General features: G+C 35.9%; 1 protein-coding gene across 10 annotated transcripts in view; it reads right to left on the bottom strand.

Moving 5' to 3' along the window:
* LOC105223163 (neural-cadherin) overlaps positions 1–26660 on the bottom strand; it is a 333332-nt gene that overhangs the window by 22205 nt on the left and 284467 nt on the right. For 7 of the 10 annotated variants that reach the window (XM_049446299.1, XM_049446300.1, XM_049446304.1 and 4 more), the window contains 6 exons: positions 25933–26097; positions 20215–20352; positions 14361–15684; positions 6759–9060; positions 6430–6600; positions 706–947 (listed from right to left, as the gene is read on the bottom strand). In XM_049446299.1, the coding sequence (XP_049302256.1) occupies positions 706–947; positions 6430–6600; positions 6759–9060; positions 14361–15684; positions 20215–20352; positions 25933–26097 (4342 nt within the window). Of the gene's footprint in view, positions 1–705; positions 948–6429; positions 6601–6758; positions 9061–14360; positions 15685–20214; positions 20353–23799; positions 23959–25932; positions 26098–26660 lie in introns of all 10 variants that reach the window. The other 3 variants (XM_049446302.1, XM_049446303.1, XM_049446301.1) reach the window with 3 other exon arrangements.

Here is a 26660-nt window from a genome sequence, read left to right as displayed (position 1 = left end):
GCAAAATGGGCATGGTTGTTACTTATGATGATATGAAATGTATGAAATGATATGCATGGAATGAGGCAGGTCGAAAGGAAATGTGATTTTCATACATGTATGTATGTATGTATATGTATAACTAACTTTGCTAACATTTATACGAGTAAACATATAAAGATATATATAGATGTATATATAAATGATGATGTTTGGGTCCAACATATTTCTTTTACATTAGCACCAACACCAACAGAGCATATCCACCAACGCTACAAATCGGGCAATTACATAGATGAAATTAAAAAATATATATGTATGTATATATTTTAATTATTATTAATGTTGCATGAATAACAGAATATTATTGAATATGTAGTTAAAACGAAAAGTAAAATATTTTTCCTTTGTGAATATTAAGGCAACAAATTAATGCTTTAAGCCTAAGAATAAATATAAGTGATTTAATATCGGGAAAAAATCAAAGTTGAATATGTGAAAAAATTGCTGTTACGGCGAGCAGTAGGCGTTGTTGCAAGCAGTTTGCGGGATGCCGCACAAATCGCTAGACTTTTTTTTATTTTTATTAATTTTGTATTTTTTTGCTTTTAAAGTTTCGACGACGCTTGTTTTGCATTTGCTATTATTATTCGCTACTTCTATGTTTTTTGCTTTCATCATCTTCGATGCTCATATTTATATTTTTTCTACTCATTGAATGCTCACTCAGTATGACCAGCAGGCAAACCAATATGGCCGCCAGTGCGCCCATGCTCAACTTCAGCGTCTGTCCCTCTTGCACCAATTCGCAGTTCTCGCCCCAAAAGCCATCCGGACAGATGCAACGGTAGCGCAGACGTGGGTCCAAATTGATGCAAGTGGCACCGTTTAGACATGGCAAGTCCAGGCACTCGTTGCGATCCATGCAGCCTTTGGCGTCTGGCGACATGACGCGTCCTTCACCGCAACTACAAGCCGTTGTTGTGCATTTGAAATGTCGAAGATTTTGTTGTTGTTGTTTTTGTTTTGATTTTATGAAGCGGTTGTTTTATTGTTGTTGTTTTATTAATTTATTTACGTGCAGCGCATGAATATTTTATTTAATTGTTTGTTTGCGTTGATGACGATGGTGGCAGTTGTGGTGGTGGTGGTGAAAAAGATATACATACATACGATTTATTTATAATTATGTTATATTAGGTGAAAGTTATATGCAAATGCTTATACTCAATACAAAGATTTTAGAATTTGGCAAAAAGGCGATGTGAAAATCATGAATTTTATGGAGTTTTGCTTATAAGCGATTTGTGTGTGTGCGTAAATGCTTAATGTTCACCAATGGTTATACAAATGGTAATGTGTTAGAATCAGTTGAAAGTACCAAATACTTGAACTTGAATATTTAGTAGTAGTAATTTAGATTTCAAGTAGTGGTTGCACCTTGTTGAGCGAAATAAATCCCACAAACCACATACCAGTTAAAAAACCGGTTAGTTACAAGTAGCGCTACCAGTTATTTCAGTTAAGATTACTATGAGTTTTTTAAGACACAATTGACAATTCTAACCGAAACTAGCACAATCACCTATCAGTTAAAAGACCAGTTAGCTACCCAGTAGCGCTACCAGTTATTTCTGTTAAAGTTTCTATGAGTTTCTAAAGACCCAATCGACAATTCTAACCGAAACTTTTGTGTACGTGTGTGTGTGTGTGTGTGTGTTGGCTTCCCGCTAATTCTTTCTATGTACAGGAGCTTTGGTAGCAATGACTTGCTGGCTTCACGAGTTGACTGTACAACTTGGTCTAAAGTTAATAAAATTGGTATAAACCTAAATATACGCTTACATACGTCATATATGTTTGTGCATAAGTGCATGCCTATATTCACAAGATGGGGCAACAAAGCATGTGACAGCTTCCGCTCCCCAATGTCCAAACTGCATTGTGCTTCGAAACTTTCCGAAAGGCTTTCCTTGTCAAATTCAATGCAGTCGGAGTTGCAGTAAACTTTGCACAAATTATATAAATATATCTAGTGTATATATAAATGTATTGTATGCGTCCATATGTACTTTCGACCCATTACATCCTTGTAAATAGTTTGCTTACGCATTCGGTTACTTGAAACCCGCTTTTCTTCGTTTTTTTTTGTTGTTAATCAACCTTGCTTGCAACTGCTTCAATTGTGGTTTATTGCGTTTACTTCACTTCGCTTCGACTTTTGTTATCGTTGTTTGGCTGTGTCCACATAGTTTGGTTAGGAGTCTTGTTAGAATTTTGAAAATTCGAAAGTTTTCGAATTCAGCACAAATGCTCTGCATGTTTTCCCTAATTATTTAGAAAGGAAAAGTTTCTTTGAATAGTGACAGGTGTGTGTGTGCAACAGCCAAGCTGCCTCGGCTGCATGCGTATTAGTTTGTGGTTACGGAAGTGGCTGATGTGGTATCTCTTCGGCAAGTTTTAAGCCGACAATATGCCGAATATGTGACATTGATAAGGAAAGTTTTGTGGCTTAGTTAGAGCTTTCATATTTAATAGAAGTGAAAGTGCTCAAATTATTATATTTACTTTGTAGTTTTATTTTATGACAACAGTTCGAACAATAGCGGTAGCATAAGTTACCGATGCAATTCTTTTACTTATATTTTTTAACAAGGCTAAAAAGCTCTAAAGAAATTTAAAATACGCCATAAAATATAAAATTAGTTCAACAACTTGATTTGTGTTATATAGAACTGTAAGCAAGGGAAGCGATATATTTAGCGATCAAAATTATGAAACTTCGTTTGCGCAACCTGCATGTCAGAGTTTAGGAATGCATTCTGCGTTGAAGACAAAATCATTTGAAAAGCACTATAAAGCACAATGGATTTAGCAATTTATCTAAACACCTAAAATATACAAGAACCTATTACACCTTCGTGAAGAGCAAATAGGGGCGAAGCATTGGAAAATAATTAAAGATTTTATTTTCAGGACATGCTTTCAGGTTTTTAACTTTCATTATGAAAATACACAAGTTGAATGAAAGCTTAAAGCACAAACTTTTATCACTTCCTAGAATCTATGTGAGGCCATTGAACAATAGTAATTAAAGACCAAGCTACCAAGTATCAAATATGTATTACATTTTGTTTAAGTGTAAATAGTTAGTTTCCATGAAGTTTCTGTAAGCAAGAAATGTGCACACAGGATTTCACATGAATTTCATTTTCATTGTAAACATTACTCGGTATTATTTTCATATTTAATGGGAAATTGTAAATACTGATAACTGCAACAATTGCAGCATTTGCAATTTGCATAAAATGAGCAAAAGCGGTGTCGTTTCCCTGGAATATCACGCCATAACAAGAAGCTGCTTACTCCGAAACTACAGACTTAATTATTACAAGTATATTACGACCACACAAATTTTCCGATTTGTGGAAATAGTATTGGATTAACTTCCTACATGTTTACGTTTATTATTGCTGAAGCTTTTCTTTTTCTTAATTGGAAATGACGACCACAAGCCTTTAAAAACAGTATGTGCTCGTACATGGCTTGGACACAGGGAACAGTAGTTGAATAAATTTAATGACTCAAAGCAGCTAATGAACAAAATTTGAAACTTAATGCCGCTAACTTCAGTTGCTTTTGATATTTAATAGTGGAGACTCTGTCTAGTTGATGAGTGGCTATTAAGAAGCTAAATATTTAAAAATGAAAGAAAAATAAGAGTGACAATACTAAGCTGTTTCTTTTTTGGTAAGCGTTTGATATGAAAATATATGATTGTATGACTTCATTAACGAAAGTCAGATATTTTTCAGCTATGACGGCCTTATCATACGTCCGCTCGTCTTGCCATTTCTTATATCGACCTTTTTTTATAAACTCCCTTTATCGCTCTTATTAAGTGATTCCGAGAAGTACTCAGACTGTCGTAAGCACGCGTCTCATGTTCTTGTCTGACACAAAACCTGCTGATATTTTTGTAAATACTCGTATGTATCTCTTAGTAATTTTACGATATCTTGTTGTGATTTCTTGTGCTATTTCAAGAGAAAACTTCAAAGAAACGTGCATGTCTTAAAAAGTTGCTCGAAAATAACTCAATTCGATCACTAATAAACTTGCATGTCCCTTAAGAGGGTACAGCGGAGCCCAAAGGGTTAACAAGGTATTGATTATATGGATAAGTATTACTTTTATGGCTTCAAAAGATAATCTCCTATTACTTATCGTTTGACTAATTTAATTAATTATACAGTTTGCTTTTCTCAGAACTTTTAAAGAACATACTCCTTAAATATTCTATATAAAAATTTGAGTTAAAAATAGCTTTATAGAAATAACAAGCTTTAAGGCGCCAATTATGGACGGTCATCATTAACTAGATTCTTTTATGGGCGAATTATTGTCAGAAATCAAGTGTCAGAAATACACTTTTGTGAATGTAGTGCTAAAATATTTTAGATATTTTCTTTAAATTTTTCTAAATTTCCCAAAGAAATATACTTCATTTCATTAATGATTCCCTCTCATAAATAATGCAACTTACCAACAGGGAGAGGGTTAACGTATTTGAAATGTTGGCATGAGTATTTACATATGTATGTATACGTGTAGACGATTGAATGTCTGTTTCTAAGCATATGTAGGGATAATATATATAGTTTGCTTCAGTGCATCATAAAATTTAAATAGTTTGAAAGCTCCAAATGATGGAAAATAAACACGGGCTCCAAAGCCAGAGAACCATGTAATCGCGCAAACTTAAGAAACGGCGAATAGTGCCCCCATTTGCATATATTAAAAACGAGTTTGAGTTTTGTATTATGTCAAAAAAATATTAAAATCGTATATAAAAAAATTAAGTTAAATAAAATTTTTATGTTCAATTCGTTCTCAAATAATATTTGTTTCATTTAATTTTAGGTTGGAAAATTGCATTTGGTTCTAGTTTAGGGAAACAGTATTTTGCTATTTATAACACTTGCTTTCATACATATGTACATGTAATGCTCTTCTCCAAAAAAACTTTACAAATGAAAGTTTACGGACCAACCTTATTTCATAGAAGAACTGTGGTATTCCTCAGTTGGAGCTTTATATGAACCTTAAATTGAGCGAATAGCTTCATGTATAATACTTACACGTATATGTGTACTTGTAAGTAAAAGTAAGCCCGTAAATATGCATGTACATATCTACACTTTGGCACAACATTCATATTCACATAGGCTTGCCTGATTTGCTTGTAATGTTTTCGTAGTAATGCCTGCTCTTGAGAGTGCGATTTAAAAAATGTTATGCCTATGTATGTATGTATGGTATTTTTGTTTTTCTAATGCTGAGTGAGTGATTTCTTTCGCCAACCTTGATCGTCACACTTCACTTTACCCCACATATTTACACTAGTATGGAAAACTGTTGTTGAAAGACACTTTTTCAGTCGAAAGTGTAATGATGCAAGTGAAAGCTAGTGTCTGCGGTTGAATGTTGCAAGCGTTTAGCACAAAAACACGAGTGACTTTTCGTAATGGAGAGTGTATGGGTAAGCTATAAAAAGCGACTTTGTGTTTTTCTCTGTCGACATTTCAGTGTTCGTTGTTTTATTGCGTTTTGCTGTTTCTTGTGCTTTATGACATGGAGAGCTTTGCTCACTTGTAGGTGAACTCGACTGTATGCGTGTTGTTTGTAGGTACAGACTACAGGATTCCAGTAAAAAAGTATAAATGTATTTTGAAGGATTTTGAAAGTGAAAAATCGTTAGATGTTCTTTTTTGCTTAGGTTATTGCCGTTTTAGTCCATTTCTTGTGAATGCTATTTTAAATTAGAGGAAGACTTATCAATTATGTGCCTTTTAAAAGTTTTTGCAGTGACGGCAATTTATAGCTACATATTATATACTTTAGTAAACAACAAAATTTAATTCAAGATCTTTGAATATCCTCGTAGCATCAATTAAATCTTTTGTATTTTTGAAATCTGGACCTATTTGGTTATATTCAAAATCAATTTTAATATTTTATATTATAATAAAATTTACCAAATTTACACAATTAATATTTATTAAAATCTAATACTGTACTTATGGTTTCAAGGTCCTTATTATTCCATAAGAACCATTTTCACAATAGTTCTATTGACACTAGTACCACTTTAATGATGAGGAACTTATCAACAGTATTAATTGATATGTTTATCAAAATTACTCAAGAAGAAAAAAAAAATTCAAGCAATCAGTGCCTATGAAAAATAATGTCAATATTTTGTCTAATTAATTCTTTATACGCTAAGTTAATTGTCTGTTTTTATTTACTTAAGCAAATTTGAAGTATTCCATTTATGATGCAATGGAATGAGAAACTCAAAAATGTTATGAAAACAAACGATAGTAAGGCAAAGAGAATGTGCTTGCGTGCCAATTGCAACATAAATTGAACTTAAGCGATACTCACGTGCATTCATATTCATTCCACAGATCCACACATTCGAACGGCTCCGGGCATATGACATTTGAACAAGGTTTATTGGAGGGACAGTTCTTTTCCAGATTACGCGCCATAGTCGCTTGACCCCATTGCGTGCCATTCATCGCGGGTGGTAATGGTAAATGTTTGCCCTCAAGCCTATAAGCAAATGCAAACATAAAATAAAAATCCACATGAATAAACGGTTAGTAATGCAAAGAGTTAGAGAGCAATGGAAATGCCAAACTCTCTAACGTTTAGGTAGGGTTCATTAAGCATGCATACATATAGCACATTGTTCAAGGCTGCACACTCACCTGATGTCGTCTAGGCAACTCTTTTGGTAATCCGCATATACCTCAAACGTACGCACGCCCGTATATTCGGCTTTGCCGCCAGCATATACACCCTCCTGCTTGTCGACCAGCAGCCATTGATGACCCACAAATTCGAATGTCTCATTGTAGCGACGGCCTTCGCCACCATCCAACTCCAGGGTAGCTGCCGAACCATAACGATTAATGCGCACCACATGCCATTGACCATCGTCGACCGCAACTGCGTTTAAACATAAATCTTTCTCCTCCGTACGCAGCGAGTTGAGATTGTAGCGGAAGTGTAGACGCGCATCCTTAATTTCTAAAATTCCATATTCGCGGTTATGTTGGTCCGAAACACGAAACAGTTCGCCGTGTTGCTCACGTGTACGGAAACGTAATTGTATTTGTGTACTAAATCGATCTGGCTCAAAGCTAAGCGCATACTTAACATAGCTCTGTTGCTTGAAGGTGGTCGGTATAGTGGGTATATTGCAAGCAGGTCCCGTCCAGCCGGGGCGGCACTGGCAACGTGCTTCTGACAGTGAGCCAACACAGTTGCCGTGTTCCCAGCAGCGTGCTGTTTGCTCAGATTGCGAGCAAACTTCTTCAGTTTGTTGGCAACCAGTTACGCTATTGCGTGACAGACCGGGATGCGCCAGGTCATAGAGCTTAGAATTAAATATCAAATTACGTATGCAGCCATCGAAAGCCTTGGCGTTGGGCGCATAATGCCAGAAATATAGCGATGGATCGAAGAGATCACGGTAGATGCCGCCCACCTGTAGTGGTCCGTTAACATTCAGGTATTCATTGAAGGGCGGTATTTGTCCACGCGCCTGACAGGACATGTCATCGAATTCGGGTGGTGAGCCATCTTCCATTTCACTAATGTTGGCCGATTTACAGAAGTCTATAACCATGCGTACGCTCTCTGTATCCCAAAATATATCGATACGATGCCATTCACCGTCATCAAGCGACTTCTTTGTCTTCACGCGCAGTTCTAACGTACCAGAACCGAAATCCATAAGTAAACGTGGATACCCACGCTCCAATTCGAGCGCTATGTAATCAGTAATAATCATTTCTTCGCGTTCTGGTGGAACGATCGGTCCATTGTAGATAAAAAGACCATCCGGTTTTCTAGTTATGAACTCTAAACTCAAATGTGATTCATCACACATTTCCAGTGGTGGGTACCAAGCCCAGCCATTGCCTCGGAAGCTGCGTGTTGTTTGCTGGCAGCGTGGACCATTATAGCCTGCCGGGCAGGAACAGTGCGGACCAAATCGTGTATCTACACAACGTCCACCATTGTAGCAGGGTGTGTTACGACACGACTCAGGTTTCGAAAAGTTGCGTGCGCCGCAAGTGCATTCAGCAAGCGTATCTACGCGCACACCCACCAAGGCGGTTTTATTCGCATTCACCATATATGGCAAAGAGCTGATATCCAATGTATTTGTGCAGGAGCCCTCGCACATCTGATTCTCATACAAACACTCATCAATGCCCACCATGGTGATATTGAATCCCACATCTTTCTCAATCTCCTCTCGATTCATGAGCACAATACCATTGAGACGTACCGGTTTGTAGTAGGGCGAGCCATGCGCGGAGAAACGTATATCGGTTAGTGGCGGATGCCGACGCTTCAGTTGTACACTGAATATGTCTACGTTCTCCCGATCCGCATTCAACAGATCTGCCAATTTGTCACGGAAACGGTCCAATTTCGAGCGACTCAAACTCTGTGTACGATAATTCCAGACTCTTATGAAATCCTCATCTGTTATGCCGGAGACACGTATAGAACCTGAATTGATCACCGCTTCGTGAGAGATCTCGCGCACTGTCACTGTTATATTGGCGGGCACATCGGTTTGCGTATGTTTGCGATCGTACACCTTAAAGCGCAAATGATAACGTCCTTCACGTGTACCGGCACGCATCGTTACCATGCCTGAGTCCTCGTCCAATTTGAATCGTGGATGTTCTTGCGGATCCCAATAGAATTTCTTGTCGGGCAAATCCCAATCATCCAGATCATAGACATAGACGCGTCCGATTTGTGTATCCGGTGACTGACCTTGATAATTGTAAACAAAGATATCCTTGGAACCGGGTTGCATTTTATTGTCATTTACGTCACCAATGATGACAGTCAGTGTACTGGTGCCGGTCATTGCTGGTGAGCCATGATCCTTGATCACAATCGGAATCATATACTCTTTCTGTTGCTCGCGATCGAAGGAACGCAGCGAGGAGATTACAGCCATGCCATCGCCATTGGCTCCCTCTGTGTTAGTGAAAGAGTAAAGTGAGGAAAAATACATGTAGCATAAGGTTTATTGCCGGTTTTCTAAAACTCGCTATAAAAACTAGAAACTTTAAATTGCTTTACCAAAATAGTTTGGTTTATGCTTCTCCACATATGCGTCTCCCCGAGTGCTTCTAGTATATATAAATTATGTATGCATAAAGCACAGTTTATGGCGTTGTCCCCAGCATTTGTGCATACCAAAACAAAGGCAAAAGCCGAATGCAAAAGTTGCAATGCACAATTCATTTAAATGGTTTACCCATTGAAAATTTGGTGTTTAGCTTTTAGAGCAAAAACTAATTGCATTGTTTCATGTTGTCCGAAAAAAACAAGGAAGCAAGGGCAGAACAATTGTGCCAATTAACAAGTAGAGCATGTCTGTACATATGTACATACATATGTATATCAGAACCTATTCAGTATAAAATTCAAAAGAAGCCCAGCAAATAGTTAGAGCAAAGGACATACCCAGCTTTTGAATCATATTTTTTGCGACGGTAAGTTAACAGGAATATTTCTTTGAAAAGAAAGCTGAATGCGATTATATAATTTTAATAAAAGTCAAATAAGCCGTAGCTACGAATTACTATATATTATTTTTGGTAGCCACAAAATATTTGTCGCAGATGCTATAAAGTAAATACTTAAATGATTTTCGTGGCGAGTTGAGTCCGTTTAGCCACGTCTGTCTGTATATCCGCGAACCTATCCTAAGCATTGCTACAATTTCCGAATATATTGTTCAGATCGGACCATTTTGTACCATACTTTGTTATAAAAAATGCACATGTGAAAGGTTCTACATTAAAGCATAAGCGATCCACCTTACAAAAATATCGGATCTAGTGAAGAGATGAAACATTTTTTTTTTCTATTCTAGCTACATTACATGACTTCAACTGTTAGGCTTTCGACTGAGATATTTTACATCCAAAAGGAGTTTGACTTACATATCTATATTTTAAAACTATAAAAATCGTTTTTGGTAATTAAGTGTTTCATATGTCCATAATTGATCGCTAACGAAGAGCCAAGTTGAATTGTTATGATTGCTTTACAACAAACGTAGTTAAAAATATATATTTATATGTATAACATTATGACGTATTTAAACACTTTTGGGAAGTACCTACATACAAGTATGTTGTCCGTGCTATGAAAAATACTGCTTAGAAAAATGGCTATGGTATTAGTAGATTGCAAGCGATCACCCTTCCAAGTTTCAGAACTATAATTGTTTCACGATAATGCTTGGAAACTGTATTTTTGCTTCTAATTACGTTTGTAACTAGAGCTGCATTTGTACTAGCAGGACAATTGCAGGCATATATGTAACGGGTGATTTTTTTGAGGTTAGGATTTTCATGCATTAGTATTTGACAGATCACGTGGGATTTCAGACATGTTGTCAAAGAGAAAGATGCTCAGTATGCTTTGACATTTCATCATGAATAGACTTACTAACGAGCAACGCTTGCAAATCATTGAATTTTATTACCAAAATCAGTGTTCGGTTCGAAATGTGTTTTATCGACAAATTTTGTTCAGCGATGAGGCTCATTTCTGGTTGAATGGCTACGTAAATAAGCAAAATTGCCGCATTTGGGGTGAAGAGCAACCAGAAGCCGTTCAAGAACTGCCCATGCATCCCGAAAAATGCACTGTTTGGTGTGGTTTGTACGCTGGTGGAATCATTGGACCGTATTTTTTCAAAGATGCTGTTGGACGCAACGTTACGGTGAATGGCGATCGCTATCGTTCGATGCTAACAAACTTTTTGTTGCCAAAAATGGAAGAACTGAACTTGGTTGACATGTGGTTTCAACAAGATGGCGCTACATGCCACACAGCTCGCGATTCTATGGCCATTTTGAGGGAAAACTTCGGACAACAATTCATCTCAAGAAATGGACCCGTAAGTTGGCCACCAAGATCATGCGATTTAACGCCTTTAGACTATTTTTTGTGGGGCTACGTCAAGTCTAAAGTCTACAGAAATAAGCCAGCAACTATTCCAGCTTTGGAAGACAACATTTCCGAAGAAATTCGGGCTATTCCGGCCGAAATGCTCGAAAAAGTTGCCCAAAATTGGACTTTCCGAATGGACCACCTAAGACGCAGCCGCGGTCAACATTTAAATGAAATTATCTTCAAAAAGTAAATGTCATGAACCAATCTAACGTTTCAAATAAAGAACCGATGAGATTTTGCAAATTTTATGCGTTTTTTTTTAAAAAAAAGTTATCAAGCTCTTAAAAAATCACCCTTTATATACACAACTTTCAACTGTGAAATAAAGACTACTCAATGTGGGGTGAACAGCCAATGCCCCAAACCCATCCTGAAAAGGACAAGGCATGAGGTAAATGTTTATTTTGAGGTTTTCCCCAAAGTTTTGGGTTTAAATTTTCTATTGCTGAGAATGCAGCTTGGACGTTTTTGTATTCATATACACTCAAGAAGATGCCGATAGATGAATAATCGATTTTCAATGTATTTCATGTCTTTTTACATTGCTAGCATGGTACTTTCATTTCGCTCATAAAATATGGATTAACAAGTAAGGAAGGCTAGTTTTAAAAATGAGAGCCAAAATAATATTTTTAGGTATAGGTAAAATTTTATAAAAAAACAACGTTGTGAAATTATTCGATATTCGCAATTCTAGGAAATTACGAATCGATTGCAATTATATTTTCTACACTAATAATTTATGTCTATAGATCGTAGATTTTCTAATGTTTTTTATTGCATATAACTTTATGTCCCAGATGTTGACATGTATACTTATCAAAATCAATTTAAAATGTCATATACTGACGTATACATACATATGTTATAAGCTCAAACCAAACCATTTAGAAGCATTAATCCAAATTTGTATTTTTATTTTAGATACCAAGATACAACGTTATTAGAGAGAGACGCTTTCTGAAAAGCATCAATATAACTCCCACATTGACTCACGTACATTGTACTAGAATTTTGAAAGTCTTTATTTTAGGTACAGTTATGAAGGAAGTATTGACCCTATTTTGGACACAAGGGTTTACTATTATCATATACACATGCTCCCGGAATTTCAATTATAAAGGGTGATTTTTTAAGAGCTTGATAACTTTTTTTTTAAAAAAAACGCATAAAATTTGCAAAATCTCATCGGTTCTTTATTTCAAACGTTAGATTGGTTCATGACATTTACTTTTTGAAGATAATTTCATTTAAATGTTGACCGCGGCTGCGTCTTAGGTGGTCCATTCGGAAAGTCCAATTTTGGGCAACTTTTTCGAGCATTTCGGCCGGAATAGCCCGAATTTCTTCGGAAATGTTGTCTTCCAAAGCTGGAATAGTTGCTGGCTTATTTCTGTAGACTTTAGACTTGACGTAGCCCCACAAAAAATAGTCTAAAGGCGTTAAATCGCATGATCTTGGTGGCCAACTTACGGGTCCATTTCTTGAGATGAATTGTTGTCCGAAGTTTTCCCTCAAAATGGCCATAGAATCGCGAGCTGTGTGGCATGTAGCGCCATCTTGTTGAAACCACATGCCAACCAAGTTCAGTTCTTCCATTTTTGGCAACAAAAAGTTTGTTAGTATCGAACGATAGCGATCGCCATTCACCGTAACGTTGCGTCCAACAGCATCTTTGAAAAAATACGGTCCAATGATTCCACCAGCGTACAAACCACACCAAACAGTGCATTTTTCGGGATGCATGGGCAGTTCTTGAACGGCTTCTGGTTGCTCTTCACCCCAAATGCGGCAATTTTGCTTATTTACGTAGCCATTCAACCAGAAATGAGCCTCATCGCTGAACAAAATAAAGCGCGAAACACATTTCGAACCGAACACTGATTTTGGTAATAAAATTCAATGATTTGCAAGCGTTGCTCGTTAGTAAGTCTATTCATGATGAAATGTCAAAGCATACTGAGCATCTTTCTCTTTGACACCATGTCTGAAATCCCACGTGATCTGTCAAATACTAATGCATGAAAATCCTAACCTCAAAAAAATCACCCGTTATATTGTTCGATATTTTCGTTAAAAGGTCAGGCATATGCATATATTCGATATGTTGGGGGTTGAAAAGTTATGGTCCAATTCTGAGAATTGTTAGACTTGAGTTAGTATAGCTTAAAGGCAACATTTTCGCAAAATTTAATGCCAAAATTTTCGATATTCAAATATAAGATTTATTCTACGCTTGTTGTCCAATTTTGTCAAAAGCTTTACTGGCTTTTTTTACATCCTTGTTGTGAAATTTAAGTGAGTTAGTTTTTAACATAACCGTTAAAGGAAGTGAGTGGTGACAAATTTAGTTGGCACAACTCAATAGTTCGTGAGGTATGTACATTAGGGGGTACCGCAGATGCCTATCTTGATTGCGGTTCTGGAAATAAATTACAGTTTCGTATCTTCATGTGAAGTTTCTTTAAGGAGCTTTATAGATTTTCGATGAATTTGTGGTCCGATTTCAGCCATCTGGAACAATATTATCATTCTACCAAGAAACATGACATGTTTATTGACATACGGGCGGACAGGCGATCACATGGATTACAACTCGTCTCCTCCGTCATCCTGATCAGTTATCAGTTATACCCGTATAGTATATATGATTCCATATCTCTCTCTAGTTTTAGGAGTTTTAGGTGATACAAACAACCATGAGATGAACAAGATTATCATACTCTGTAGCAACATTTTGCGAGAGTACAAAAATGGAGAAAATGCGTACAAGCAATAAAAACGTTTTCATTGAATGAATATTTCCCTTAAAGTAGACTCATGAATTCTCATGATCAACTAAGGAAATGCAAACACATCGAAGCAATGAAATGAAATTTCACACCATTGTTTGTGCCAGATTAAGTGCGTTGTACATTATCAACTTTTTTGAGAATTCACCGTAATTGGCAAAGAGAGAAGGGAAGATAATAAGTTTTGCTTTCTTTGGAATCGGCAGTGTAGATTTTTCAGGTAAGGTTATTATTCTGTACACACATACAAATAAATTTACTGTGAAATGTAGTTTATGCAATGCAAATTTCAAGTTTCAACACACATGATTGTGTCATTTTCGTCTGAAATCCAAAATAACTTGTGAACAAAAAATTTTAAATTGAGGTATTTGTAAATTGAATCAAATTTCAATTATGTTCAAACTGTTTATGAGCTTTTGTAGGATCCTACTACAGAGACATTGCAACCAAGAATTATTTGAGATATAAACTTTTAGAGTAGTTAATATTAAAAGTCGTGCGTTTACTTACTCTGATCTTGTTCTACTTTGAAAGACGCGCGTATTATGTCATCAGCGCTGGGATCCAGTCTAAATTGGAATGGAGGACCATTGCTCTTGGAACGATCATCATCGTCTGTAGCCAATATTTCAACCACCTTCCTTGGCGGCACATGCTCTGGCAACACAGGCCGATAATCCTTTAAGAATTTCGGTGCATTATCATTAATATCCTGCACAATAACCGTCAGTGTGGCTGTTGCGGTTTTTGGTGGTGAACCATCGTCAATCGCCAATATTTTTACTTGATGTCGTGGTACAACTTCGCGATCCAATGAACGTTGTATTGTCACTGAGCCATTTTGATTGATAGCGAATTGTCGCTGCCGATCTGAGGAACGATCAATTGAGTAGGAAACTTTGCTCTTGCCGCCTTGATCGGGATCGGTCGCCTTGAACTTCTCCAATTCCGTGCCTACTTTTGTGTCTTCAAATACAGACACTTCTACATTGGCGCGTTCAAAGTGCGGCTTATTATCGTTAATATCACGCAGCTTGACCACAACCCACGAGTAGGCAACATGGTATTTATCGTTGTCGTTATCCTCACCCTTGTCGTTGACTTGAATGCGAAAACGGAAGCCATTACTTTGTAATTGATCTTCATAATCCAGTGGTTGCACAATTTTCAGTGAGCCTGTACCATCATTGTTGCGCACCATAGTGAACTTGTCAGCGCCATAACCACTGTTATCGATAACTTTGTACTGGAACTTATTCGTTTCGTCCTCATCGTGTACCGTCACTGTAAGTATAGGCATTTCGGGCAATGTTGTGCCATCCGTTTCGTCCACTTCCGTAAACCATTCGTCTTTGGTAAATTGTGGCGGCATATCGTTGATATCTTTCACACGTATAGAAGCCGTCCCCGTGCCCTTTAACCCCCCGCCATCCATTGCAACAACTTGTATTGAATAATCCGGTGTGCGTTCGCGATCCAAACAACAGACTGCTGTTTTTATAACACCGGTGTCAGGTTCTATTTCGAAAATCGGCGAACCCGTTTCCTCCTCAATCACATTCTTCTCAATGGAGTACACAAGTTTGGCATTAGATCCCTCATTTGGATCATCGTAGTCGACCGCTGTCATTGTCATTACCACCATACCGGCAGTACCGTTCTCGGTCACATTGCCAAAGTAGACGCCTTGTGGGAAGATCGGTGCATTGTCGTTGATGTCTTTCAAATTCACTTGCACATCAGCATAACCGACGAGACCCTCACCGCCTTCGTCTTGCGCAAAAACTGTGAAACGCCATTGCGGACGACCGTTCGGTTGATCTCGATCAAGTGGCTGTACGGAGAAAACGGAAAAACATATATTTATTACTACTTGTGTATTCTTACCAAAGTTTTCATAATATTAAGTCCATTGTATAATCCTAAAAGAAGGCTCCTCACTACAATCGAATGCTTTCACCTGGAAAATAGACTAGCGCGGGTTCAAGTTCATCGAAGTTGGTTGGAGTATTTCGGGTGTGGCATATAGTGAAGTCATAGTATTCAGTGAGTACCCTTAGTAACTGAAGAGGTCAATGGTTTAAAATGATGGCATTTTGAGATTTAAAGCATGGAAAAAGGGGAGGAAATTTCAGAGACAATGAAGGTTTGTACAGTACCATGCTGTAGATAGGTAGTATTCAAGATTTCCAAAACTGTGGTCATGTGTAGTCATTTTTGGGTTATAAGCCCATAAATATCCTTTGTAGAGACAAATTTTAAGTTTATAGAAGGTTTGTAAGCAATAAACAGTTTCATATTTCGGGAACTTCATATAGAAGTTTGAATTTTATCTCTCCGATTAGGACGGTACTATCTCCAACGAGCTTTTTATATTTTGCAAGAGAAAAAAATTTGCGATATGGTTAAACAGAAACAATCCACTATTTGATGCTAAGCATCCATTTTATATAGGCACAAACTTAATATTTTGGCCATGAAACATTCGAACGCTTCTCACACATGTTGTGGCTGAAAATAATGTATGCAAGCTGTGTGTTTGTGCCGTAGTTTGTAGAATATTTGAATAGCAAAGAGCATTATGCACACATATAATGTATAGTATATGCGTAGTATATCTTCACGTAAATATAAACTTGTGTTTCATACCTCATTCAGAATGTGATATTACACATGTGTTAGAATTATGTGTGTATATACTCGTGTATGGTTGTCATCAAAATCATTGCCAGAGTGGTACTTTACCAAGCAAGTTGACGATATTAAAATTATGTACATATATTAGAAAATCTCTGAGAAAAATAAATGCAAAAATTATTTCTCCATTATAAATTTGGGGATATTCAATGAAATTTTGAAGAAAACGTTTATTAATTTCATTTCAATTGAATTACAAATATAAACAGAATTATTGTTTTTTATTTTATTTGAAGTTCAGCTACTATGATGTTATTTATTATACATTCAATCAACAAATATATTTGAGGTAGAGTTAAAGGCATAAATTTCTTTATTGTGCAGTCATAAACCATACTTTTAAGGTTAATGGTAAATAAAAGAAATATCATATACATATTTTCACATTCGAAAACTCACAGAATACTTTTTGGAAGTGATTTTAAATTTGGTTTGATATTTCTTTAAATTATTAAATTGGATAATACAAGTACATAATAAACAAAAAATCACGACTGTCTATATCTATATCTATCTATCTATATCTATCATACTTAATCTAAACACGGTTGTCTAACAGCCCAACGGCTACTATACTCGCGCCCATAAACTCAATGAATGAGTAACTCGTAGACCAGTTATGGTCCCTTACGATACCAGAAGAAATTCTATAACGAACTTCATGAGGAGTAGTCATCTGAACCTTGCTAAATCGTAGTAATTATATAAAGAAACTAATACAAAACTGTAACTAGGATCCTAGCCTAGAAGTATATAATATTTAGCATAATCGTTTGAGTACTTTTATTTAAATTCGGGAAATCGTTTGAGCGGTTATTTTTGAGATTCTGAGCAGTTTTTTCGAAGAAGATACAGAGATGACAGTAGAGCTTTCAGGTTTTCAAAAAAAGCACTAAAAGCGTGTAAGAAGTGGAGTTCGAAATTCTCACAAAAATATAGCTTGTGCAAGGACAGAAGCCGCACGACCTTCCTAAGTGACATCGCTTCGCTCTATGGGCTCTTGAAAACTTCAAGAAACTGATTATACGTTTTCGAGTCAAATTTTGTTCATTAATGAGGCCTATTTCTGGCCCAATTGGTATGTAAACAAACAAAATTGCCGCATTTGTGACTAAGAGCAACATTAGGAGTTTCAAGAACTGCCATTTCATCCCGAAAAAACAATGGTTTTGTCTGTAAGAACGTAACCGTTAACGACGCCAGAAATTGAAGCTAGTGATCTCGGCGATATTTTTATTTTATATCGCATCAATCAATGGGTTTAGTGAGAGAACACTTCAAATTCTTTGTTTTTAAATAAGTACAGGATCTCGAAATAGATCGCCCTCTATATGTAAGCATATAACCAAGTTATTGTTAACGTAGCCAGCACAGCTCAATATAAGTAGACTGCTTTTTAAGCTTTCCCTACAAAGTGTATGCGTGGGCATAAGTGAGTACCTAAGTGACAGTGAGCACTGGTTGTACATTATTCAAAGGTCGTGTGTAGGAGAGTGATTCCGACTAGGGTATACATATGTGGGTACAACATGAAGGGTTATCGCTATGTTGGCTGCAGTTGATGTGATAATTTGCTTGACAAATCTCTGACAAACGTGTCTTCGCGCTACACACATATATTACGAGTATGTTTATCAGCACATCACTCGCATAACTCAAAAGCCACCTTCGACAAGAAAGGTGCACGAGTTACTTGGTATTTTCTGTCGCGTAGATTTGCTGAAAAAAAAACTAAAACCACTGCCATTTGATGAATTTCGGGTGCTTACTACAACATGAATGCTAAGAGCTCCCGGTTCGTTTGGCTTGGCTGCTGCTCCGTAGAGTTTTATGCAAAATTTAGTGTGTGAATGGATGCACGCAAGACAAAACATAGCTGTATATCTGTGCAGCGCGTGGAACGCATAAATTTGTCGACCACAATCTCTACGAAGCCATTGACAATAGCGCCACTGCAGCTGTGGCAGGTGAAGTGCCAGCGAATGCAGTTAGACTTAGCGAGCGTGTGCATAAAGAGGTTTGTGGGCGGTGGCCTTTGCGCCTTGCATATGCAGGGAAAATTTATTAGATACGGGCGAAATTCTCTGTGCGGTGCTTAGCGCAAGCTTAAGTACGCCCATAAAGCCGAAATGCATTTTTAATGTTGCAGCCATGTGAATTTATGAAAATTTTCGTAAAGTTCAATGCTGAAGCTGATATAAGAAATATACATACATATGCATGTACCATATACGTCACATTACAGGCGGGTGAGCGCGTGCAATAACAAAAATTGTATTTGCCTTTAATGTTTCTGGAAACTTTATTTATTTTCTCTTTCTTTCAGCAGAAATACATACGAAAAACGCTTTCGTTGGCTTTAGCTGACTTATAGATAAGGAGTGCTGGCTTTGCGCGCATTTACTTCGGCTTGGTAAAATGAACGGTTTCTTTTAATTATTTCTCCTCCATTTATAATTGTAATTTATTGCTGCTTTTCACACGCGAATCACGTTTATTGCGGCCTACATAAATATATTTTACAACGACCCACATACGCACTTGACTGCGCCCATACATCTTCTGTGTATTTCACTTTCTCAATTAAGCAACGCATAATTATATATACATACATGTAGTGTGTTTGTATGTATGCATGTATACACAAACTGTAGTGCATTTCGCTTCTTCACCCTTCCGTTTACCCTTTTACAATTGCGTTGAATTCATTGTAGGCTTTTATAGCCCTGGATAATCAGGCAATCATCTGCTGTGGCTTGCTTACCGCACTCATTCAGTTGTTATCTCTGCCTTACCTGTCTTCTGCAACTGTAAATGCTTTTATTACGATTGTAGTGTGTACTGCATACATTTAAGGCGCTCGCCTGGCCAACAGCGAAATCGTAGTCTACTTTTGTGCGCGCTTAATCTTGCTTTTAATGAGATTTTCACTTATTTTAAACACTGGGCAAACAGAATGCTGCTGCATTTCGTAATCATGCCAGCCCATCTCGTGCAATTGCAATCATGAATCAATCAATCGCAGCGCAACACAGAAGGGTTGAAAATGAAGGAATCGAGCATTTTCTCAGAATATGGCAAAGTGCTCAATGTACATGCAGAAAACTTCGGATTACAGGAGAATTCAAAATTATACACGATGATAGTCGATTAATAGATTCTCCGAAGTTTATTTTGCAATATTTACTTGCAAAGAGTTAATTCAGCCTTAAGAGTTATTAAAAAAATATATAAAAACATTTAAGTTTATTAAAAAATAAATAAGAAATTTTAAATAAAAACAAGTAATTATTTGATAGAAGCCGCATCATCTCTGACTATTCAAAAAAAATCTTTATTTCATTGATAACAGTTCTAGCAAAGTTTAAAATTCGCTTAATGCTGTTTTATAAAATATTTAATATTATTTTAATAAATAAACTAATAACTGCTGGTAGTTGACAACTCTTTAAGAAAAATTTTTAAATTTATCTATATCTTCCCTCTCTTCCCTACACTTATAATAAAAAATTCTGTTGCAAGTTTAAAAAAAATTTGATTTCATGCTAAAGTGCGCTTATTATCACCCCTGTCTCGGCAACACTGCACATTTTATTTAAATAATTATATGATATTTATATATGAAAACGAACGTGAATGCTGATTAATTAAACTTTCAATCACTCACCTTAAGCACGAATATCTCTCCCGTGGTGCGATTTATATCGAATTTGCTATTGGCAGGATTATCCGGATCGATGCCTTGACCTGTCAAAAAGTAAACGATATTCTGAGGGCGATCCTTATCTCCATCGGTGGCGGTGACCTGTTATGCAGGCAAAATCAAAGGCGGTCCAATCCAGTTTCACGCAGTGTAAGCAAAAAAATAAGCAAATAGCTTTTATTAATATCGAATTGAAAAACGCATGAAATTACTTTGTATGTGGAGGTGAAAATTAAGTTGAAAAATAATATAAATGCCATGCAACATATACTAAGATACATATATGGCAAGACGCATGCAACCACTTAAGGCAACAAAGCTAAAGTAACAGTAATGCAAATATTATGAAATCTACCGAAATACATTTTAAAATATTTTGCTTTTATATAAAAGCTTTGTTAGAACATGCTATTTTTTATTTATATACCAAGAAGCTTTATATGTGCTATGTGCTAAATAATACTTGTTTTGAATGCACACCCCATTCATGCATATAAATCACAATAGAATATGGAAAAGTATTTTGCAATACTTCAATTCAACTTCAGGCGAGTTTCCATAAAGCGCACGTGAATTTCTGTTACTGAATATTGTATAATATTACTTTTTCATTTATAAAATTCTACGAATTTGTGAACAAATTTGAATTTGATATTGTATGAACACGTGTGTGTTGCTTAGAAATATCACAATTTTAAAACACTTTCTGTATTACACAAATATGCTCATAAAATCCCTCTGTAGCAATGATCTTTCTCACTTTCAGTATAAAATTTCTCTTATTTATATAACAAAAAGTTTCAACAAACCAAATTGTTTTGGATTAATGTTATGCTATTTTTGGTAGCAATTACATATGTATATATTTATATAAAAACCGGATTTTCAATAAGGACGCTACACAAGTAGACCGATAGGACAGGACAGAACAGGACAGGACGATAGGAAACCATATTTTTCCCGCTCTTTCGACATTTCTTTTCAGTAAGATTTGCTATTTTATCATGGAATGATATACGATCCAGCAACGAGTCGAAATTACTACCGAAATTCGGAGTCAGTGGCTTCAACTTTAAGTGCACTATGTCCAATTTATGGTCGTCATAATCGACCTGTCAGATCAACAAATGAGCGTTTAGTGGAAAAATTTGAATCTACAGACGCAGTACAAAATGTTCCCGTGCCAGTGAGGCAAAGATGTGCCCGGTAGGGTCGAAAATTTTGCTGCCGCTAGCGCATCAATTAAGGAACACCCAAATCAGTCTCTAACACGTCGCTCTCAAGCGTTGGGGATCTCTGTGGCGTCCTTGTAGCGAATTTCGCGAAAAGATTTTGTTCTACATCCTTATAAGGTCAAATTAACGTAAGAACTGAAGCTTGACCACCAGAATCGTGGTATGCTCGTGAATTGGGCTGAGCAACAACTTGAAAATCATCCGGATTCGTCATTGGGTCTTTTCGTGATGATGCACGTTACTGTGAAAAGGAATAGAACTGTTCAATGATAACCAAATATTTTTGGCTCGAATTGGAGAATATGGATTTGGACGATATGTGGTTCTAAAAGGATGGCACCACAAGGCACAAGCGAATGTCACAGTTGATTTATTGAAAAACAAATTTGGTGAATGTGTTATCTGACGTAATTGCACAGTCAATTGGCCGCCTCGGTCATGCGATTTGACGCCGTTAGATTATTTCTTGTGAGACTACGTCAAGTCTATGGTCTATGCCAACTAGCCAGCGACGATTTGTGAACTTCGTAAGAATATCGAACGTGACACTGCAGCAGTATCGGCCGATTTATGCTGAAAAACCATAGAAAATTGGGTTTAGCGACTGGACTTCTGCAAACGTGTTCGTAGTGGCCATGCAAAAGAAATTGACTTCCATACATAATGGCATCGGATATATTTTCACAAGAATAAAGAATCGGCCAGTTAACATAGCAACTATATGCTACAGTAGTCCCATAAACTCTGACAAAGGAATAGTTTCTTGAAGGTAAAAGAATGAGTGCTATATATACGAGTATAATCGATATCTCAAACACTGAGGGATTAGTTCGCGTATATACAGACAGATAGCTCAGCTTATCATGGTGATCATTTGCTTATACCTTTGTGTACTTTATAGAGTCTTCGACGTGTTACAAAATTCTTTTATTTTTTCTGACTGTGGATGATCATAAAACGAAGTTGATCGAAATACTGATAAGCTTCCATGATTTAATTCGAGAGACCAGTTTACTATCTTCCCATTGGAAAATGCGCATTGAACCGATGCATGAATTGTGTTTCGTGTTGCTTCGCCACTGACCGATATGCCTCAAAACTGACCCGCAGCGGTTTTAGACTTTAGCTTTCAAAACTCAAGCGTGTGATCTTTAGAAGGTGATAAACGAAAATGCAGTCTATCTTGAGCAAAATAAAAATCGTTCTGTAAAAACTCGGCATCGTAAAATTTAAAGATGGCTGAACTGCCGCTGTTCACAGCAATTTTATGGAATAATAAAGTTGAACGAATTTTTCTTTAAAAATATCTGAAAGTTTTTGTCTGCTCGCTACGTGGATGACAAATTCCGAAAGCGTTTAATTAAATTTTAGTTTGAGCTTAATTCAATTATGTTCAGATTAAATAGCGTAAAAAGTTGTATGAAAATAAATACAACATATATGTATGTATATATACCTATACATATATGCAATTAAATGTACTTCGGGCGCTGCTAACTCAGCAGTCTAATTATTCGCACAGCTCACGCACATGCACACGCACACGTACTTATATTGTATATGTATGATATGAATCAATAACATTTTATGTAATAGACAAATATGACTTTGGCTGTATTAATTTACAAAAGAACAAATATTAAGGGTTCATTACCGTAAACGGCGGTCGTCTAACCTCTATTTGTGCTGAATAGTACTTTATTAAATTTTATTAAATTATAATTAAATAAAAGAGCAACATATTCAGTGTTGCTCTGGCTCTCCATAAATCCAAAACCATTAATTAGTACACTTCTCTGCCTTTCTATAGGCAATAGTATGTATTTACATTTAGTTAATTAGTTTGTAGTGGCCGATGAGGTATGAACAATTTGTAATTGGAGTTTAAGGTTGAAAAAGGAAACCCGATAACCACTACAATCTAATGAATGTTAGATATTTTATGATAATGCTATTTTCACACCAATTTGAACTGCTGAATTAATGATACAATGATTTAATTAATTACATTACGCATTACGCACAAAGTATTACCAGATTACTATATACAAATAAATATATTTGTTAATTGGACACCAGCACTCAAACCATTATTAGAGTTTACTAAAATTCTCCTGATATTTTTGTATGTAACAGTATATACAAGTATTGTACATATGTGTAAAGTGACCAATCCGTTGGTTTCAACTTAACAAAAAATAAAAAATTATAAAAATCATAATTTGTAAAAATCAAAATAATTAATTAATTCAGTTATGTGACAGTTAATAACTAATTTAGTAAAACATATTTTTTCTTTGAAAAATTTAGCGACCTGCATGATGGTGAACGGCGCATCCAGCTCCTCGTCCAGCGTGCGCTCGTATAGGGTTTGTGGAAAGACCGGCGGCAGGTCATTGACGTCGCGCACATAAATCACGATTGTTGTTGAATTCTCATTCAAACTATCGGAGGCAACCAATTTTAAATCGTACTTTAAACATCGTGAAAATAAAAACAAGAGCAACAAAAAATACAAAATAATAAATGTGTGTGTGTAAAATGTGTAATGTGTAATAAATAATTTGAAATCTAAATTTAGTCAATACAAAAATAATGAGTGAAATGTTTCAAGAACTTCGTCAGTGTTCGCGTTGCAAAGAGAGCATGCTTGTCGTTTGTCAGAAAGAGGGTGTGTTTCGGTTGTAAACCAATAGTACGGCGATTACATTCATTTTTTACCAATTTCGGATTTTATAAATATTTTATGTTTTTACTTTAAGTGAGTATTTATTGGCACTGCTGAAGAGCGAGTAACTCAGATAAACAAAAATTGAGTCAGACCGATGGAATCCAATCTGAGTACTGTGATAATACAAATTTTCAGTGAGTTTCATGGTTTGGTATTACTTACTATGGTTCCTTAAGGGGTTACATCAGTTTATGGGTTTCAAAATATGGTTGGTTTTTACTATCTTAATAAATTCTAATACACCTTTGGAATATTGTCTTTAATTTTCAAGCTAATCCGAGTAATAGTTTCCGATATATGTATGTATAGTATTGACAACTTGTGCGCCCAAGGCTAACTAGGCTAAATGCGCCGTCTTTAAACGTGTTTTTTATCGAAACTATGTCTTTGAAGTCGGTTGGCAAGACTTCTCGAGAACTACTCAACCGAACTTCATGAAATTTTACACAGGTTTTTAAGATACAATTCTTTTTTCGACTATAACTATTTGAAAAAAATGTCATGAAATTTGCATTTTTTTTTACCTCGTCCAAGTACTGAGTTAAGGTTTTAAGAGAAAAATCTCACTTTAGATTATCCTGTGTGGAGTTATCCCGCTAACGCAGGAGGAGTCCAAGGAGTCACCGGAAATGGCGTCGCAATGCCCGAGTTTAAAATATTTTTTCCAAAAATTTCAGAATTTCCTTGTTGATAGTGTATGTTTGTAACAATAAAAAATTATAATAAAATATTTAATTTTTTATCTGAAAAAAAAAGTTGAAAAAAGCTGTTTTTTACCCGATAAAACCCATACATACCCTGAAAACTAAATCACGAATTTGTACTTGATGTAATAATCATTTTTACAATGGAAGACCGCGCGAGGTGAACCATTTTTGTACTCTCTTGCATGTGAAAACAACAACAAAGTAAATCAACTGAAATCAGTATAATATAGTATGAGTTTACCTGAATAAAATATCATCATTTAAAGGACTCTATTTCCGTTCAATTATGACAGCTAAGATAATTTATACAAGTAGTTTGTTCGATTCATTATTGTATTATATATGACCACCTATACCTTGTGCCATACATATAATAAATAGAAAAAGTTTACCTTACCAACATGGCAATTATTCTGCATAATAAGCAACAACCAGCGCAGAAATAATTTTGATATTTAATAACGTATCGTAAATGCGCTACCTTTCGGAAAAAAATTATATTAAAATGAGTTAAACTCAGTTTTCTTTTATGCTATACGAAAAAAACCTAGCAAAACAAGCAATTATAAGGCGGCATGTATATTTAAAAAAATCTTAAGTTAAAATCATGCAGAAAGACATAACAATAAATTCAATTTTATATTAAAATTTAAAATATAATTCGAAATGCTTGTTTCATTTTTTTTTGGAACATAAACATTATTGAGAGGGAAACTATGTCAAGACGTGCACATAAGTGAAGCAAAACAAAAATTACAGTTAACAAAGTTTGCAACAATGCTAAACGGAGTCGTAACGAAAACAACAACAGCTAAAATGGTGCTAAAGCTATATAAAGCACGAAAGCTCCAAATAAAACGCAAAGTGTCGCTAGCCTTGCTTAAATTACAAAAAAAAAATAGTTTATAAAAATTGCATTAAAAATTTGCGTCTACTAAGTTACTAAGTTACACATTTACAAAATATGGGCAAGAGTGTGCGATTATATTAACGTTATATGGCCAATAACCTGAAGCACACGTTTCGGCAAATTGCGGTCATCTTCTTCGGTGATTTGCGTGCGATAGGTGGGACGTTCAAAAACTGGTGGATTATCGTTGACATCCTTAACGTGAATTATGACGGTCGTGTAGTTTTCCTTCAAGTTATCGGAAGCAGCTAAACGCAGCTCATACTATGGATGTTTAGTTAAAGAGGAGAAGCGAATTATTTGTGTGAGCAAATTTAAGGAAAAGGTTTTACAACTTTCTTGCTATTAAAAAAAAAATATACAATTCTAATACTTTACGTTAATATTTCGGGACCTATAATGGCAACAGGAACCGTATATATACCGCATTAATAGAAATTTATATTTATTGTGTATTATATGCTCGTATTATTGAAAGTTTTCAAAGTTTAGTACAGTACATATAAGTACCATAAATATAGGTCTAAACCTTGATAACTACATATAGGTCCGTGTTATTGTTCGCGCGTTGCAATGTTTGTTAAAAGTATCCAATATTCACGAAGTTTTCAACTCTCCCTAACGTCTGTATCTTCTTCTTTTGTTTTGATTTCTTCTCGAAATTTTTGTAAGAAAAAATGCTTTAAAAATACAAATATTTTTCCAGATATGTATATAATTTTATATGAGCGTCCGCACATTTTGATATGCGCTGCATTCAAATCTATTTATCATAATTTAATCCATCTAAGAAATACTATATACCAGTTTCAACAAGTTCGAACCGT

This window comes from Bactrocera dorsalis, chromosome 1 (assembly GCF_023373825.1).
Source record: "Bactrocera dorsalis isolate Fly_Bdor chromosome 1, ASM2337382v1, whole genome shotgun sequence".
Lineage (NCBI taxonomy): Eukaryota > Metazoa > Arthropoda > Insecta > Diptera > Tephritidae > Bactrocera > Bactrocera dorsalis.
This window is presented reverse-complemented; position numbering and strand designations above follow the sequence as displayed.